This window comes from Schistocerca nitens, chromosome 3, assembly GCF_023898315.1.
Source record: "Schistocerca nitens isolate TAMUIC-IGC-003100 chromosome 3, iqSchNite1.1, whole genome shotgun sequence".
NCBI lineage: Eukaryota > Metazoa > Arthropoda > Insecta > Orthoptera > Acrididae > Schistocerca > Schistocerca nitens.
The window spans coordinates 601,152,546-601,171,160 of record NC_064616.1 but is presented as its reverse complement, the minus strand read 5'-3'; the positions used below and the strand labels follow the sequence as shown (position 1 = coordinate 601,171,160).

The 18,615-nt window shown below is 41.8% G+C and overlaps 1 protein-coding gene across 1 annotated transcript in view; it reads right to left on the bottom strand.

Moving 5' to 3' along the window:
* The window catches only part of LOC126248526 (DCN1-like protein 4), a 169,437-nt gene that overhangs the window by 49,799 nt on the left and 101,023 nt on the right, over positions 1-18,615 (bottom strand). Inside the window, exons 3-4 of the mRNA XM_049949579.1 lie at positions 12,018-12,115; positions 9,865-10,009 (exon numbers count right to left, since the gene is read on the bottom strand). Of these exons, the coding sequence (XP_049805536.1) occupies positions 9,865-10,009; positions 12,018-12,115 (243 nt within the window). The remainder of the gene's footprint in view (positions 1-9,864; positions 10,010-12,017; positions 12,116-18,615) is intronic.

Below are 18,615 nucleotides of genomic sequence, written 5' to 3'. Positions count from 1 at the left end.
GGCTCATGACTGTTTTGGGTCTGTTTAGGTTCTGGATTCTGTATGGTGGTGAGAGGATAGTAAGTCTGCAAAGCAGGGTCTGGTGCCTATGAAGGGGTGTGAGGGAGATGTGATGATGGAGGCTCTTGTAGAGGTGGTGGATAGTGGCCTTTTTTTTTTTTTTTTTTTGGGGCGCAAAACTGCTATGGTCATTAGCGCCCGGTCCGTGACTGAGGAAATAATAAAAACTGAAAATGGAAAACAGCAAAAATGGGAACGAAACTCAAATAATTGGAGACACTAAAAGCAGAAACAAGGCTTAAAAGTCCACTACAGAGAGGGGTTGATGGTCCCCGATAAAACTTCAAATGACTGACGTCATTTCACTGTCACTAATAAACTGGAGAACGCGGTCGGCTGAGCGCGTGTCATCTGCTAAAATCGACGATACATCAGGCGAAAACTGTAGACGGGAGCGTAACGGATTAAAATAGGGGCATTCAATTAAAAGGTGTCTTACCGTCCACAGCTGAGAGCAGTGCGGACAGAGTGGGGGAGGATCGCCGCTTAAAAGATGTTGATGGCTAAAAAGACAGTGCCCTATCCGGAGTCTAGCTAAAATTACCTCCTCCCGACGACGCGTTCGGGAGGAAGAGGTCCAAGCGCAAGGAAGGGCTTTCACTTCCCGCAATTTATTTCGGGGAAGTGTTGACCAATGCGCATGCCATAATTGAGCAACTTTGCGACATAAACCGCTCCGTACATCGGTGAAGGGAAGCGACTGAATAGCTGGCCGAGGAAGAGAAACTGCAGCCTTGGCTGCTATATCAGCCGCCTCATTCCCACAGATACCAGCGTGTCCCGGGAGCCAGAGGAACGCCACCGAGACGCCCCCCAGGTGGAGCAAGCGCAGACAGTCCTGAATCCGGTGGACCAGAGGGTGCACAGGGTAAAGAGCTTGGAGACTGAGGAGAGAGCTGAGAGAATCTGAGCAGATTACGTACTATATCCGCAGATGGCGGCGGATGTAGTGGACAGCCTGGAGAACAGCGAAAAGCTCCGCAGTATAAACCGAACACTGGTCGGGAAGCCGAAAGTGATTTGGGGCGTCGCCAACAATATAGGCACTCCCTACACCCAACGATGTTTTCGAGCCGTCGGTGTAAATAAAGGTGGCGTCCGTCATTTGTGCACATAGAGCAGCAAATGCCCGACGATAAACAAGTGAAGGTGTACCATCCTTGGGAAATTGACAAAGATCACGGAGCAGACAGATCCGGGGACGGAGCCAAGGCGGTGCTGTACCCCAAGTTGTCAAGAATGTTTTAGGAAAGCGGAAGGAAAGAGAATGGAGCAGTTGACGGAAGCGGACTCCCGGGGGTAGTAGGGAGGAGGAGCGGCCTGCATACCCTACATCAAAGGAGGCGTCGAAAAAAGGGTCATGGGCTGGATTAGCAGGCATGGAAGACAGATGGCTAGCATAACGGCTCAGAAGGACCGCTCGCCGATTGGACAGCGGAGGTTCAGCAGTCTCAGCATAAAGGCTTTCCACAGGGCTAGTGTAAAAAGCTCCAGATGCTAAACGTAATCCACGGTGGTGGATAGAGTCGAGACGCCGAAGAATAGACGGCCGAGCAGAGGAGTAGACTATGCTTCCATAGTCCAATTTCGAGCGCACTAAGGCGCGATAGAGGCGGAGAAGGACCACTCGGTCCGCTCCCCAGGAGGTACCATTCAGGACACGGAGGGTGTTGAGCGTTCGCAGACAGCGAGCCGAAAGATAGGAAACGTGGGAGGACCAGCACAGTTTTCTGTCAAACATAAGACCCAAGAATTTAGTGACGTCTGAAAACGGAAGGTTGACAGGACCTAGATGTAATGAGGGCGGAAGAAACTCCTTACGTCGCCAAAAATTAATACAAACGGTCTTACTGGGAGAAAAACGGAAGACGGTTTCGAGGCTCCAAGAGTGGAGGCGATCGAGACATCCTTGAAGACATCGTTCAAGAAGGCTGGTCCGTTGAGAGCTGTAGTAGATCGCAAAATCATCCACAAAGAGGGAGCCCGAGACATCAGGAAGGAGACAATCCATAATTGGATTTATAGCGATGGCAAACAGTACAACACTCAGCACGGAGCCCTGGGGTACCCCGTTTTCTTGGGAGAAAGTGCGGGAGAGGGTAGTGTTCACCCGCACCCTAAATGTGCGCTCTGCCATAAATTCGCGAAGAAAAAGGGGCAGCCGGCCTCGAAAGCCCCAAGAGAACAGTGTGCGGAGGATGCCTGTCCTCCAACAGGTATCGTATGCTCTCTCCAGATCAAAAAATATTGCTACCGTTTGGCGTTTCCGGAGAAAATTGTTCATGATATAAGTGGAGAGAGCAACAAGATGGTCAACTGCAGAACGATGCTTTCGGAATCCGCATTGGGCAGGTGTTAAAAGACTGCGGGATTCCAGCCACCACGCTAAACGGTAATTCACCATACGCTCCAAAACCTTACAGACACTACTCGTGAGAGAAATGGGGCGATAGCTAGAGGGGAGATGTTTGTCCTTTCCAGGTTTCGGAACAGGAACGACGATAGCTTCCCGCCATCGTCTGGGAAAAGTACTGTCGGTCCAAATTCGATTATAAAGGCGAAGGAGGTAACGCAGACTATGGGTTGATAAATGCAGCAACATTTGGACATGGATACCATCCGGTCCTGGGGCGGAGGAGCGAGAAGAAGAGAGTGCATGTTGGAGTTCCCGCAAGGAGAAAAAAGTATTGTAGCTTTCGCGATTTTGAGAGGAGAAAGCAAGATGTCGCACTTCCGCTGCACGTTTCTTTGGGAGAAACGCTGGCGGGTAACTTGAACTAGAAATCTCAGCAAAGTGTTTACGCAAGTAGTTAGAAATTGCGACGGGGTCCACTAAAGTGTCATGCGCGACAGTGAGCCCAGAGACCGGGGAGAAACTAGGCGCGCCTGAGAACCGTCGAAGCCGACTCCAAACTTCCGAGGAGGGAGTGAAGGTGTTAAATGAGCTAATAAAGAATTTCCAGCTTGCCTTCTTGCTATCGCGGATGACACGACGGCATCGCGCTCGGAGCTGCTTATAGCGGATACAGTTGGCCAAAGTAGGATGGTGGCGGAAAACGCGGAGAGCACGTCGCCGCTGTAAGAATAACGTCGGTAATATGTGTGACCTCATCGTCGACGCTGGGAAAGGGACGGTTATCGAATGTCGCTAGAGACGAAAAAAGTGTCCAATCGGCTTGGGCAAACTTCCAGTGTCGCGGGCGCATATATGGCTGTTGAGGCTGCAGTCTAAGGACACATGGAAAGTGGTCACTCGAGTGTGTATCATCAAGGGCGAACCATTCGAAGTGCCGAGCTAGCGGAACAGTACCGACCACAAGGTCCAAATGAGATAAATTTGTCGTGGAGGCAGACAAAAACGTAGGGACCCCAGTGTTGAGGCAAACTAGATCCGCTTGGTGGAAGAAGTCTAGCAATAGTGAGCCACGTGGACAAGGATGTGGAGATCCCCAAAGCGGGTGGTGGGCATTGAAGTCCCCAACCAGCAAATATGGGGGTGGAAGCTGACCAAGAAGATGAAGGAGATCAGCTCGTGCCATTGGTGTGGACGATGGAATGTATATAGTACAAAGAGAGAACGTGTATCCGGAAAGGGAAAGATGGACGGCGACAGCTTGGAAGGAAGTGTTTAAATGGATTGGGTGATAATGGAGAGTTTCATGGAGAAGAATCATGAGTCCATGTGCTGGAGTGCCTTCAACAGAGGGGAGATCATATCGGACGGACTGAAAATGAGGGAGAACAAAGCGGACGTGGGGACGCAGCTTTGTTTCCTGAAGACAGAAGATGACCGGCGAGTAGGATCGTAAGAGGATCGACAATTCATCCCGATTAGCTCGAATACCGCGGATATTCCAGTGGATAATGGACATAGGGTGAACAGAAAAAGGAGGAATGTGACCAAGGTCGCTGTCAACTCAACGACTGCTCTGAGCTTGCGACCGACAGCATGGAATGGCAGTCAGCCGAAGGCAGAAGATCCTGATCCATAGGTTGGTCAGGAGCAGCTCCTGCCACCAGCAACCGGCCGATTGATCGGCTGCCAGCAGTGCGCCTCGGCGACACAGAAGACGGCCGAGGGCGACTTCCGCCAGGTGGTGCTGTAGATGGGACACGCCTTGGCGGAGAAGGAGAGGAAGTGGGTTTCTTTGTAGCCTTCTTCGAAGTATGATGTTTAGAGGAAGGAGGAACCGATGGTTGGGAAGTTGCCGTACGTAAAAACTCTTCACGAGTATGCTCTTTTTTCGAAGACTTGGCGTCCGACTTTTGGGCTCGAGATTTAGCAGAACCCGACGACGGGTGAGCCATAGAGTGGGCAGGCGAAAGAGGTGAGGTTGAACGGGCGATCTTTGCGCTGGCCGATCTGACGACCGTGGTACTAAAGGTGAGGTCGCAAGTCTGCATGGCCGCTTCCTTTGTTGGCCGATGAGAAGCAAGGACAGCACTGTATTTTCCTTTCTGAGGCACGGTGGGCTGTCGACTGGCGAATAATTTTCGAGCAGCAAAGGTCGACACCTTTTCCTTCACTCTTATTTCCTGGATGAGTTTTTCGTCCTTAAAAACGGGGCAATCTCGAGAGGAAGCAGCGTGGTCACCCATACAGTTGATGCAGCGAGGGGATGGAGGTGGACAAGCACCCTCATGGGCATCCTTGCCACACTTAACACATTTGGCCGGATTGGAACAGGACTGGCTGGTGTGATTGAACCGCTGGCATCGATAGCAACGCGTATGGTTTGGGACGTAAGGGCGAACGGAAATTATCTCATAGCCTGCTTTGATTTTCGATGGGAGTTGAACTTTGTCAAATGTCAAGAAGACAGTGCGGGTTGGAATGATGTTCGTGTCAACCCTTTTCATAACTCTATGAACAGCCGTTACGCCCTGGTCAGACAGGCAATGCTGAATTTCTTCGTCAGACAATCCATCGAGGGAGCGTGTATAAACGACTCCACGCGAGGAATTTAAGGTACGGTGCGGTTCCACCCGGACAGGGAAGGTGTGGAGCAGAGAAGTACGCAGCAATTTTTGTGCCTGGAGGGCACTGTGTGTTTCTAACAACAGGGTGCCATTCCGTAATCTGGAAAAAGACTTTACTGGACCTGCAATTGCATCGACACCTTTCTGAATAATGAAAGGGTTGACCGTGGAGACGTCGTGACCTTCGTCAGACCGAGAAACAACAAGGAACTGTGGCAACGATGGAAGAACCGTCTGTGGCTGAGACTCAGTGAACTTACGTTTGTGAGCAGACATAGTGGAAGGTGAGGAAACCATTGCGGAAGAATCCCCCATGATTACCGGCGTCTCCGATGGCGCGCTCCTCCCTTGTGGGGGCCCTCACTGAGGGCACACCCGCCTTAGGTGATTGTTAACACCTCAGGTCACACCTCCCGACAACCGGACGGAGGGACCAATCGGCACTTTCGGAAGGTATCAGCTCGGGTAATCACCCCTCCCTGGGCCTGGCCGTTACCAGGGGGTACGTACGTGTCCTACCTGTTACGCGTTACCCCGTCACCGGCTACGCATGGAAGTGCGTGGGTTGGCCTTCAGACACACACAGGGAGGAAGAAAGAGAAAGGGAAAGGAAAGAAGAGAGGTCTCAAACGCTGCAGCGGAGAAGGTAGAGAGAAGAGGTAAGGAAAAGAGAAGGACAAAGGAAGGATGAAGACTTACAAGCAAGGAAGGAAGGCGAAGAATGTATATTTACAAGCGTCCGTCTCCGGACGTAGGCACAAACCATAACCCCAGAGAAAGGGAAAGAAAGAGCCAGAGGTGAAGGGGGGGGGGGGGGCGAAGATGGGGGATGGGGAAGGATGCGGAAAGGGAAGGTATGCAGCCCGGAAAGGAAGGAAGGCCACATCAGCTCGGGGTCCCGTGCTCGCTACGCACGTATCCACAAAATGGATAGTGGCTGGCCAATATGCGAGTAGGAGGTGGACAGGTTGGAGAGTTTTTTTTTGAGGTGGTGCTCTGCATTCTGCTCTAGTTCCCGGAGGCCAAGAGTTTCAGTTTTAGAGATGGGATGCTGGAATTCGGGATTGCAGAGCATGAGACTTTTACAGATGGAGAAAAGTTACTGCAAGGAGGTTTGGGCATGGTTTGTATAGCTTAGCAGGACTAGGTTGGTAAGGGCTAGGAACAGACAGAATTTGAAGAGAGATAGGTTGCAGCCAGAGAAGAGTAATTTGACAGTCAGACCACCTGGGGAGATTCCAAGAGCTAGGCAGCAATGCAGGAACAGTATGTGTGGCTGGATTGTGGCTAGGGACAGGAAAACTTTTCTGTACTGGTGTACATATCCATAGTGGGTGATACAAAAGGCATAAAATTAAAGTAAAAATTACAAAATATGATTGTGAAATCAGAGGGAATAGGTCTGACAGTAAAAGAAAATGAAGTAACGTTGACATGAAAACACAATGATATATAAAGAAAAATAAGTAAAAAGATGATAGTAGGGGGATGCAGGTCGGCAGGTAAATATGTGAAGAGAGGGGAGCAGCTGTAACTAGATTACGTGTGATCAGAATGAGTTTGCTAGAGTAAGGAAAGAGAGGGGGGAGGAGTGGGGTAGGGCTTAGGTATTGGGTTCAACGAAATACGTTCAACACAGAAAGGTGGTGAAAATATGTAAGGATGAATGGAGGAAGTGTGATCACTTTTAAGGTCCAGGAATAGTTGTACTGATGGAATGAATGTGGGACATGAGATGCTGCACCTAAAATCTGCAGTCATGTAGCCGTGTGTTGTGCATGGACAAGACCACAGACGGGGTGGCTCTGAAGTAAGAGCACGAGTGGTTAGGCAGACTATTAAACCATAGGAAAGAAGTGAAAGAAAAGGATGGACACTGAGTATATGCATTAGTGAATAGTAACAGAGGAAACCAGCACAGGGTTGTGGGATGGGAGGAAAGTCGTTAGGCAAAAATCAAACAATGCAAAGTCTGGGACGGGATAGTGTAACAATAATATGATTGCTACTCACCAAACAATGGAAAATCCAGGATGGAATGTAACTAATTATTATCAAGTTCTATTTGAAAAATCAAAGTTGATCTCTTCCTAATATAACTACACTAAATGTATTCACAATTGCGAATAAGGACAACCATCAGCTGTAGAATGGAAAGACAACAACGAAAATTTGTGCTGGACCGGGGACTCAAACCTAGATTTCCCCCTTATCATGAGCAATCACCTTACCACTTGGCTGTATGTGCACGACTCAAGTCTAGACCCAAATTTCCATACATTGTCAATTGGGCATCTACACAACATGTATTCGTACATCCATTATGTATACTCCCATAAAGATGAAACATTTTACTTGAAGGTCACTTGCCCAGTGTCTGTGGATAAATGCAATATTGAAGTGCTATAGTTGACGAGATATGACAGTTTGGGTCTGCACAGATAGCCAAATAATGAAACAACTGCTCGCGATAATCGGGAAATCCGGGTTCGAGTCCCCAGTCTGGCACAAATTTTCATTGTCGTCATTCCATTGAACAGCTGATGGTTGTCCTCATTTGCAATTGCGAATACATTTAATATATTTCACAATGGCTGCAATCGCTGCAGTGCCTGTTCCTTTGCACATGCATGCATGTCCAAAGGAACTTTGCATCATAATCAGAACAACATAGGCACTGCAATTTCATGATGTAGCTAAGGCCAAAGGCTATATGCCATTTTGTGAGGACTTTCTTATAATTCAACTGACTTGAAACTTAATTACAATATCTTAAAACTTGCCAGTAATATATGAGCTGAACAGCTTACAAGGGGAGGGTCAGAAATGTGGGTCTCCGATTTTGGTCAAGTTTTACAAGGAAAATCCACATTGAAAATAAAGAGAGATGTTTTGGCTTTCTGCTACACAATTGATTCCTCCTGCCCGCTCTCGCTCCCATGCGCCCCCCTCCCCCCCCCCCCAAAAAAAAAAAAAAACACCTGAGGTCAAAGTCGATGATAAAAAAAATTGTATTTTCAATGCTATACATCAAAAACTAATCTAAAAAACAAGCACTTTTATTAATATAATATGGGATCTTAAGTTAATAATGTGTGTGTTTTCCTGCTGTAGCTAGAGTAACTGTCATTCTGCACATCTGGTAGAACAAGATCGGTGGTCAAGCAGTCCAGGCATTAGACTACCAAATCACTTGTTTGTGTTTGCTTCTTGGTTGTGGCTTTTTTCAACCAATATTTTTTGTGTACCTCCAATATTTTTTGTGTACCTGATAATATCATGATAATCTGAATACATTTCTTTACCTTTTTTTGAAGTAAAAAACTGGGAGGTGTGATTAATGTTCAAACAAGTGTATATGATGTACTGAGAGTTATTTACGTTATGACACAAATAATGTAGCTGAAAACAGATGTATCAGATATAAATCTGGATATGTACCAAGTGCATAAAAGCATATCTTGAGTGACAGGTGTGGACAACCTGTTATGGACCTACACATGAATTTTGACAGTATCAACCCTACCTTGCATTTCTCTTCTCTGCTACGATGTCACGATTTTGAAGTCATGGTATGAAATTCTTTATCTGTTGGAAAAAGTAAACACCACACAGTTGACAAAGATAAGTAGATTTTGGTGGTATCACTTTCACAGGAAAGTCCTATCGTAGCACATCAGGTATCACAATGGAAATAATGGTCAATACATTGTATACACTTCTTTCATTATTAATCATACCTCCCAATGTTTGACTTCAAAAAAGGCAAAGGAAGATATTCCCATTATCAGATAAACCTAAAAAATATATCAAAGGAAAAAGCTATGCCCAAGAATCAAACCCAGACCAGCAATTTGGCAGTCTTAATGTCTCAACTGCACAACCAACGACCTCCCACCACTGCATCTACAGAATGGCAAATACATTAGCTAAAACATGAAAACAGGAAACATTAATAACTCAAAGATTATTACCTTTGGACCCATATTATATAATAAAAAATGTTTGTTTTTAGACGATATTTCAATGTCTAGCACTGAGAATACAGTTTTCCATCATCAACTTTGACCTCTATTTTTCAAGAACTAGGGAGTGTGTAGCAGAAAGCTAAGCTAAAACACAAGTGTCTCTATTTTCAATGTAGAAAGTCCTTGCAAAACTTGATCAAAGTCAATTACCCACACGTCATACCCTCCCCTTGATAGCTGAATCATGCGTATATACAGGGTGTTTCACAATTCCTAAAGTTTGTAGAGGCAACTTAGTAGATAAAGTAAACTCATGTCCAGACAGATATATTTTGCAAGTAAAGTACGTTTGAAGATCAGTGTGTACAGCAGACACAATCAGCTTTGACGTGTGTGCTTTACAGGAGCCCATTGCATGGGAAAAGTTTCAAGTACTAGTTATTCGGTTCTCTTGTATGTGACGAAGGGTGACTGACCTCTTCAAAGTGCAGAGTTTAGTGTGCCCATGGAGCACCACAGCCAACCCACCTAGTTTTAACATTCCAGTTTCTTGCATCTGTTGTTTATGTCTGATGAAGGTGGTATGTGATGCCATAATTACAACAGGGCCTGATGAAAGGACCCTCTTCTCAGTTTGTACAAGTACCATGAAGCGGGAGATTTGAAAGTGGTCCAATACTCAAACTTATTTTATATCCAAATACTACATTTCTGGACATGGGTTCCTGGTAAAAACTTTATCTATTAAGACCCCTCTACAACTTCCTGAAACATGTAACAGGAACTGTTACACACCCTGTATATATGCTCAAATGTGCATACACATCAGTACTCTCTATAACAAATAGATACTCACTGTAGATCCACAAAACCTCTCAGCCATTCATTAAGAGTAAAAAATCCCATTTGCCTTGCATTCATCTTCCATGCTAATACCAGCATTACTACATTTTCTGGCTCCACACCAATGTCAGCACAGAATTTTTCCATTCCTTCAGGTCCTGTAATATCAGCTTTATGTCACTTTATTCTTTTATGGAACACCACCTTTCTCATTATTTACAGTACAATAATATGTCACAAAATTATCAGTATATATGACAAGTGTGTGAGGGCAATGATCACCCAGCTTTCAACAAAAATATATTAGATTTGGAAACTGTGACTGGGTGTCTCTAGGGAACACGAAATACGAACTGTAACAGAGTGAAGATGGTATACAGAAAAGTAATTAAGTCAAGCACCTTGGCAGTTGGATCGAACAGTATTAACACTTACTAAATTAGTGTGGAGGCCACCAATATGGGCATTACCTTCAGGGGACTGACACACACAAATTTGTTACACAGGAAATGTCCCAGTTCTCTGAACATTGCAAATTTTTCATATACAGGTCACAACGGATTGATAAGGCAGGTAGAATATATTAGATGTCCTTCATGCTCATCAAACCAACCTTTGACATTCAGAGCTGCGTGAATGGGGTTATCATCATTACAATCGCCATCAACTTTGAAGATTCAACATACAGTAGCTGACAATACCTGCATCACAAGTAAACATATCTTGCCTTGGGAAAAGTGCAAGAGTGAACACAGTGGATCACATTTCACACTTCAGTCAGACATTAGGTCACATTTTGAGTTTCTTGCACAAGCGAAGTCTCTTTTTTACATCAGTTTGGTTTACTACAGGCTATAGCAAATTTACTGTGACTGTTTTGTTTTTGCAGTTTCAATTGTACTATCTTTGTTGACACTGTACTATGAAAATTCCTTTTTGTGGCAGAATATTCCTATTTGAAGAATGTGCTAAATACAATGATTAAAGAAAAATATCATTGTTTAAGATTTTTCTCTTAATGACATTCTAAATAAAGAATCTGAAAATCTTGCCATGCTTTCGTAAGTATCAAGCGAATTATGTTGACTATGCAGAAAATCTGAGCTGCAGCTTTCACTTCCTTCTGGCAAATCAGTTCTCACTTCAGAGAAATCTCATACTCGAGGCGTTACAAATTTTATAATACAACAAGCCCCAATTATCTGTACATTCTTCAACGATCTCTAAACAAATGGAAAATGAGGCCTAAAGTATTCAGTTATAATTAGAATGATTATTTTCATTCAGAATACACTATTACGTATATGACTCATGTTTCACTGTCATTTGACTATACCAATATTTTGACACTCTGGAAAATGAGAACTGTAGTCATGAAAATGTAAGAGAAAAACGGAAAAGAAACAACTGGACAATTATTTCCTGAAAGTGTTCTGAAAGCAAGTAATATGAAATATGATTTATTTTGAGTGTAATTTTGTTACTAAGGTGTTTATTCTGGCGAGTAACATGGAAGTAATGTAGTGGTGTTTCATATGTGATACATAGCACATTTTGCAAATATAGTAAATAGCAGTTGGGGTAAAAACATGGGTATTTTCAATTACCTGTGCAGTCTCTGGTCTCTAATAACCCAGATAATTATGACCCTGGTGGGTTTTCTTAAGAATATGAAACAAAGAAAGAACTGTACCTCTATCGTCGTAGGACTGCGAGAAGGAGATTAGTTGAAAATGTAATCTCTTTCATTATAAAATGGATGGAGATGCGAACAGAGGGTGAGCTGCACCATAGAAAACAGGATGGAGCCCAGATTAAGCCTTCCTGGTACACTTTATAGCCAACTTTGTACGTTGCACGCTGGTGATGTAAATCACCAAACAATGTGGCTTTGGCCTGGAGCCTGCCACATGAGGCAGGATACTGACTGACAATCTAGTGCAAAGCACAGTTAAGCATAATGTAGTTGAGTGTCCCTCTAGTTAAGACAATAGAAAGGCACTGCTCAACAATACATCATGAAGTTAAGATTGTTGTTAGTAGTCACAAATGATTAAAAATTATCAAGCACATCTATGAAGAAGATGAGAAGGAACAGCAACAAACTGGATGACATTAACAGCTCTGGCAAATACCTCATTAAAAAGTGAAAACATTGATACGTACCCAATGTGTCTGGTTCAGTAGGCGCAGTGTATTCCCTAAACAACTGCACACATCTTCTCTGAGTAAATGCTGAATTGTCTCTTGCAATTCTTCTAGAACTGAAACAGATTTGGAATCTTACTATACATGTAACTAAGAACCCGATCATAAAGAGAAAACTAATCACCAATAAAAGTTCTGTCTCATTACAGTTCTCTCTCAACCACATACCAATATTTTCATTGTTCAATTTTGAAGCTCCAAAAAGGTTCAGAGTTTGGCACCATGATTTTTTTCTATCACTTATTACTTCTTTCCCCTCTAACAATGCTCTGAACATGTTAAAAAAAGTGAAGGATGCCTTATGGTTTTGATTTCACAGAAAAGTGTACATCATTTTATAATAGCTCTTAAGTTAGTTCACAGGCTGTAAGAAATTGAGTGGTTACCACCACCAAAAATTTCACTTGCTTACTAATTACCTAAGATGCTGCACTAATAAACTATTGCAGATCAAAAGTAAACAAACTTTAAATCTCACAAAAGCTTTACATGTGTACTAGTAACTAAGCTACCATGCAAAGTAAAGTAGTTTGCTTTTCAGTTGATAGTAAGAAATAACATCTAATTTTAATTTTGCCTTTGGGGACTCACATCTGAATAGATCACAAATGAATAGACTCTCACACACAGAAGCCTCATTTCTTCTGAAACAAACAATTTTGTCATTTGAAAGCACTTACAAAACAATTGTTTCAGAGGTCTTTGTGTAGCTTCTTGCATTAACTTTTCACAATGGCTGGGAGTGTTTGACTACGGAAAATCATTGACTTTCAAATATGGCAAGATCAGGGCTATATGGTAATTGCTCAACCACTCTGAAGCTTACTACAGCTAAAATTTGATACAAATGCTAGACTAATATCGTGAAACACTGTCCAGATTAAAGAAAAGAAAGAAGGTTATGATTCTGTGTCTCATTAACACTTAACAGGTCACACCTCATCAATATGACCAAAGAGTTTGTCTTCTTTGTGAACTAGTTAGTTAGATAATTAGTAACGTGTTTCAGGGATCATTTTTCATGACAGATTGTAATGACGTGGAATGGGTCATTTACACATTCACATCACAAATCAATTTTTACATACTGTTACATTCTGAACATCTCTACTTTTTTCTGACATTGTAAGGAACAAAGGTCTAATGTAAATTTGTCTGTTGTGTGGCTGTCTCTTGAGCTCTGTTTAATACCACTGTCACCCTCATTGTTTCCTTATAACGTGTGTTTTGGCCCCACACAACCACCTGTGTTATTTAGTATCCCAACATGAGTATGTGTGATCAAAACCACTGTCTTTTATGTGCACCACCTCTGAAGTAAATTTATTACTGTCACTTTTGTGATACAAGTTTTTGGAAGTGTGTACAGGGGTTGGACAAACATATGGAAACACCAGGAGAAATGCATACTTTAACATAAATACAGATGCTAGCCATGCCTGCAGATTGCACTGTTGTATTCAACCACGAACATCACCTGTTCAATGTCCTCAATACGTTACATGTGTCAGTCATGGTCAAAACAGCATTCTGTGTAAATCTCAGTGTATTACGTTGGAGCTAAGTGAATTCAAACGTGGACAATTTGTTCATGATCATATGATAGGTGCTTTCATAACCAAAGTAACTGAAATGTTTGGTGTTTCACGGGGTACCATATTGAAGATTTATACTGCTTAATGGGAAAGCACCAAATCCTGATGCAGATGAAAGTGTGTGTTAAGTGGTTGTGACAGATGGTCATTGAAGAGGATTGTGATTAAAATAAAAAAAGGTCACTGCTGAACTGAATGCTGCAATCACGAACCCTGTCAGCATCAAAATCATCATCCAGGGAGCTCCAGAAGCAGGGAATGCTGGAATTCCAAAACCGCATATCAGTGATACAAATGTCCATAACAGGACACCATTATGCCCAAGCCATAAAAACTGGAATATGGAGCAATAGAAGAATGGCATTTGATCATATAAGCCTGGTTTCCACTGTTTCCAACTTCTGCCCAAATTTACTTCCCAAGAAGTGAAACATGGTGGGTGTTCAGTGGCGGTTTAGGCACTCACATCATGGTATTCCTTGGATCCCATGATTACTACTCTGCAAGGTTGCATTACTGTCAAGGATTGTGTGATCATTGTGGCTGATCAGGTCCATCCCACGGCATAAAGTTTGTTCCCCAATCGTGATGCTGTGTTCCAAGATGACAGGGCCCCTATTCACACAGCTCACATTGTCCAGGGCTGGTTTTGTGAGGACTAGGATGAGTTGTTGCATCTCCCCTGGCCACCTATCATTCGATCTAAATATTAATTAGCCTTTTTGGTCTACTCTGGATAGAGGGGTGTGTGATGGCTATCCATCTACATTATCATTACCTGAACTTGCCAATATTTTGCACGAAGAACAGTGTATAAGATTCACTTGAAAACCATACAGAACCTGTACTTATCCATTCCAAGATGACTGCAAGTTGTTTTGAATGCCAACTGGTTTCCTACATTAGGTATGGTAATGTTCATGTTTTTGGTATTTTCATATTTTTCTCCACATGGAGGGGTCAAACATTTTTTTCTCACGTCTCTTCAGAAAATGTACAAGTTTCTCACAGATGACAGAATTATGTCAGATCTGCTATGAACTGAGGGTAGCTGAGAAAATGTAGAGGACAACTTTAAATACAGTAACATGACACGGACACAAATGTGGCTGCTTCTTCAAGTGGAAAATTTTCCACGGCATTTATTAATAAAGATTAGTATGTATGTAAATGTGGGTAGATTAAATAACATGAAGCCAGTTACTCATTGGTGGAAAAAAAAATCTTTTTTCTTTATTTTGATGGTAAATTGATGGATGACACTTATGTACACTAACATGCACATGACAAACATTCATGTATGGTTTGACAGATCTCGTTATGCACGAGATACAGTGTGGCAATGAATGCCTTCATCGATCTTTTGCTACACACAGGACCTTACAAAGCTTCCCATCTCCATTTCAATGAGCTGTGGGATATAGATGGTGTAACATATTTGCAGTTACTATGCTGTATGAAAGATTCCTGTTTGTATTTCATTGTATTCACTCTGATGATAAAGATACTAGAAATGAGAGTTGCATCTTCTGGCAGTAAAAATGCAGCCTCTGGTTCACCTTTCCCATGGTACTATGTATGCGACTACTTGTATTAAAGTTGTTTGTAATAGTAATCTGTAAGGACTTAGCTGAATAGACAGCCTTTTCATTCACACAATTTATCGAGTAACCAAAATTTAACAGATTTGTTTTAATACTAACATGGAATATCTCACACTTTTTATTGTTCACTGTCTTGCCACATTTCTCATCATAAAGATATTTTGACTAAAACATCTTGCAATTGGTTTTGATCATCTGATGACTTTACAAAATGGTAAACAATAGCATACTCTGCAAACTATCTAACAGAGCTGCTCAAATTGTTTAATAAATCATTTATACAGATTAGGAACAGCATAGGACCTACAACACTTCCTTGGGGAATGCCAACTATCACTTCTTTTTTACTCACTGACTTTCCATCAATTACTACGAACTGTGACCTTTCTGACAGGAAATAATGAACCCAGTCACACAACGAGACTATACTCCATAGGCATGCAATTTGATTAGAAGTTGCTTGTGAGAAAAAAGGGTCAAAAGCCTTCTGTAAATCCAAAAATAATATTACTATTATCACTACTCTTGGTAGCAGCAGCTGTAGTACAAGTACTGCCAATATTATTAGTTCGTAGTCAGTATTATTTACTCGCACTTTCGCTACCGACTCTCAAATAATTTTAATACTATCTGTTGTATTAAAATTGTTATTTCTTAGATAACTATCATGTAAAAAAGGAACTGTATGTATGAAACCCTGGTCCAATGTAAGAGGGGGCCTGATGCCCCTAATGAGATCAGATTACATAAATAAATAAAAATTTGAAATCAATTTGAGATCCCCTGTAGAGCTAGCTGTGTTTGAGAAGAACAATATTTTTTGAATATGTGCTGACTGTTTGTCAATAAAGCATTTTCTCTGAGGTAATTCAGAATGTTCGAAGACGGTAGATGTTCCAAGATACTAAAGGAAATTGATGTCAATGATATGGGTCTGTAATTCACTGGATTACTCCTATTTCCTTTCTTGAGTACTGGTGTGACCTAGGCAACTTCCCCACCTTTAAGTATGGATATTTCGTCTAGTCAGTAGTTGTATCAGATTAGATTAGATTAGATTAGATTTACTTTCACTCCAATTGATCCGTAGTGAGGAGGTCCTCCAGGATGTGGAACATGTCAGAAAAACAACAATACATGACAAATATTTACAACTAAAACAAATAAGCTAATGTACCATTCCACAGGTCCCAAGTGGAATGATCGTCATTTTTTTAATGAACACTATATGAAAGTCATTTTACAAATACTAATGCACTGAATTTAAAATAAAAAAGTTTATTTATAAGGTAATAAACATGTAATACAACTACTATAATACTTATTTACAATGAACACATTACTGCACTGAAATGGTGCAGAAGTTATATTGCACTTATATGATGTTACTTACCAAATGAAAGCGCTGGCAGGTCGATAGACACACAAACAAACACAAACATACACACAAAATTCTAGCTTTCGCAACCAACGGTTGCCTCATCAGGAAAGAGGGAAGGAGAGGGAAAGACAAAAGGATGTGGGTTTTAAGGGAGAGGGTAAGGAGTCATTCCAATCCCGGAAGCAGGAAGACTTACCTTAGGGGAAAAAACAACGGGTATACACTCGCACACATATCCAGACACAAGGAGACGTATTCAAAGACCAAATATTTCTGATTATATATATATATATATATATATATATATATATATATATATATATATATGCGCTTGTGTATGTGCGGATGGATTTGTGTGTGTGCACGCGAGTGTATACCTGTCCTTTTTTTCCCCCCTAAGGTAAGTCTTTCCGCTCCCGGGATTGGAATGACTCCTTACCCTCTCCCTTAAAACCCACATCCTTTCGTCTTTCCCTCTTTCCTGATGAGGCAACAGTTTGTTGCGAAAGCTTGAATTTTGTGTGTATGTTTGTGTGTCTATCAACCTGCCAGCACTTTCGTTCGGTAAGTCACATCATCTGTGTTTTTATATATACACACAAATAAGTTGGTTTTACTGAGAAATTCATCAATGGAGTAGGAGGAGTTTGCCACCAATAAATCCTTTAGGCTTCTCTTAAACTGAATTTCATTGGTTGTTAAGCTTTTTATGGCTGCTGGCAAGTTTTTGAAAATGTGTGTTCCTGAATGATGCACACCTTTTTGGACAAGACTAAGCGACTTTAAATCCTTGTGAAGATTATTCTTATTTCTAGTATTGATTCCATTAATTGAGCTGTTGGTTTGAAAAAGTGATATATTTTTAATGACAAATTTCATTAAGGAATAAATATATTGGGAAACAGTAGTTAGTATCCCTAGTTGCCTAAACAGGCTTCTGCAGGATGTTCTTGAGTTCACACCACATACAACTCTTACTGCACGTTTTTGTGCCCGGAAAACTTTAGCTTGGCTTTATGAATTACCCCAAAAAATAATCCCATATGACATTATGGAATGAAAGTAAGCATAGTATGCCAGCTTTTTCATTTTTATATCCCCTATGTCTGACAAAATTCGCATTGCAAACAGAGATTTGTTAAGACGCTTCAGCAGTTCTGTGGTGTGCTCGTCCCAGTTGAATTTATTATCAAGCTGTAATCCCAAGAATTTAACACTGTCCATTTCTTCTATCTTCTTGTCATCGTATGTTAGACAGATACTCGTGGGACACCCCTTACAAGTTCTGAACTGCATGTAGTGGTTTTTTTTTTTTTTTTTTTTTTTTTTTTTTTTTTTTTTTTTTTTTTTCTCCTCAAAGTTTAGTGACAAAGAATTGGCTAGGAACCAGGGATTAATGTCCACAAATATTTTATTAGCTGATCTTTCTAAGACTACGCTTGATTTGCTATTTATTGCAATGTTTGTATCATCGGCAAACAAAACGAACTTTGCATCTGGTAATGTTACTGATGAAAGGTCATTGATATGCACAAGAAAAAGTGAGGGGCCCCAAAATGGAACCTTGTGGGACCCCCCACGTAATTAGTTCCCAGTTGGATGATGCATGATACATGTCTCTTTCCTAATAACACCCTTTGTTTCCTGCCAGAGATATAAGATTTGAACCATTTTGCAGCATTTCCTGTTACACTAAAATACTCTAATTTACTTAAAAGGATATTGTGATTTACACAGTCAAATGCCTTTGACAGATCACAAAATATACCAGTTGCTTGCAATTTTTTGTCTAATGTATTAACCACATTTTCACTGTAAGTGTAGAGAGCGTTCTCAATATCAGAATCTTTTAGAAATCCAAACTGTGACTTTGACAGTATGTTATTTGAGATAAGATGGTTATAAAGCCGACTGTACATTACTTTTTCGGAAATTTGATGCTATTTCTTTAACTCCCTTCTTAAACAGTGGCTTAA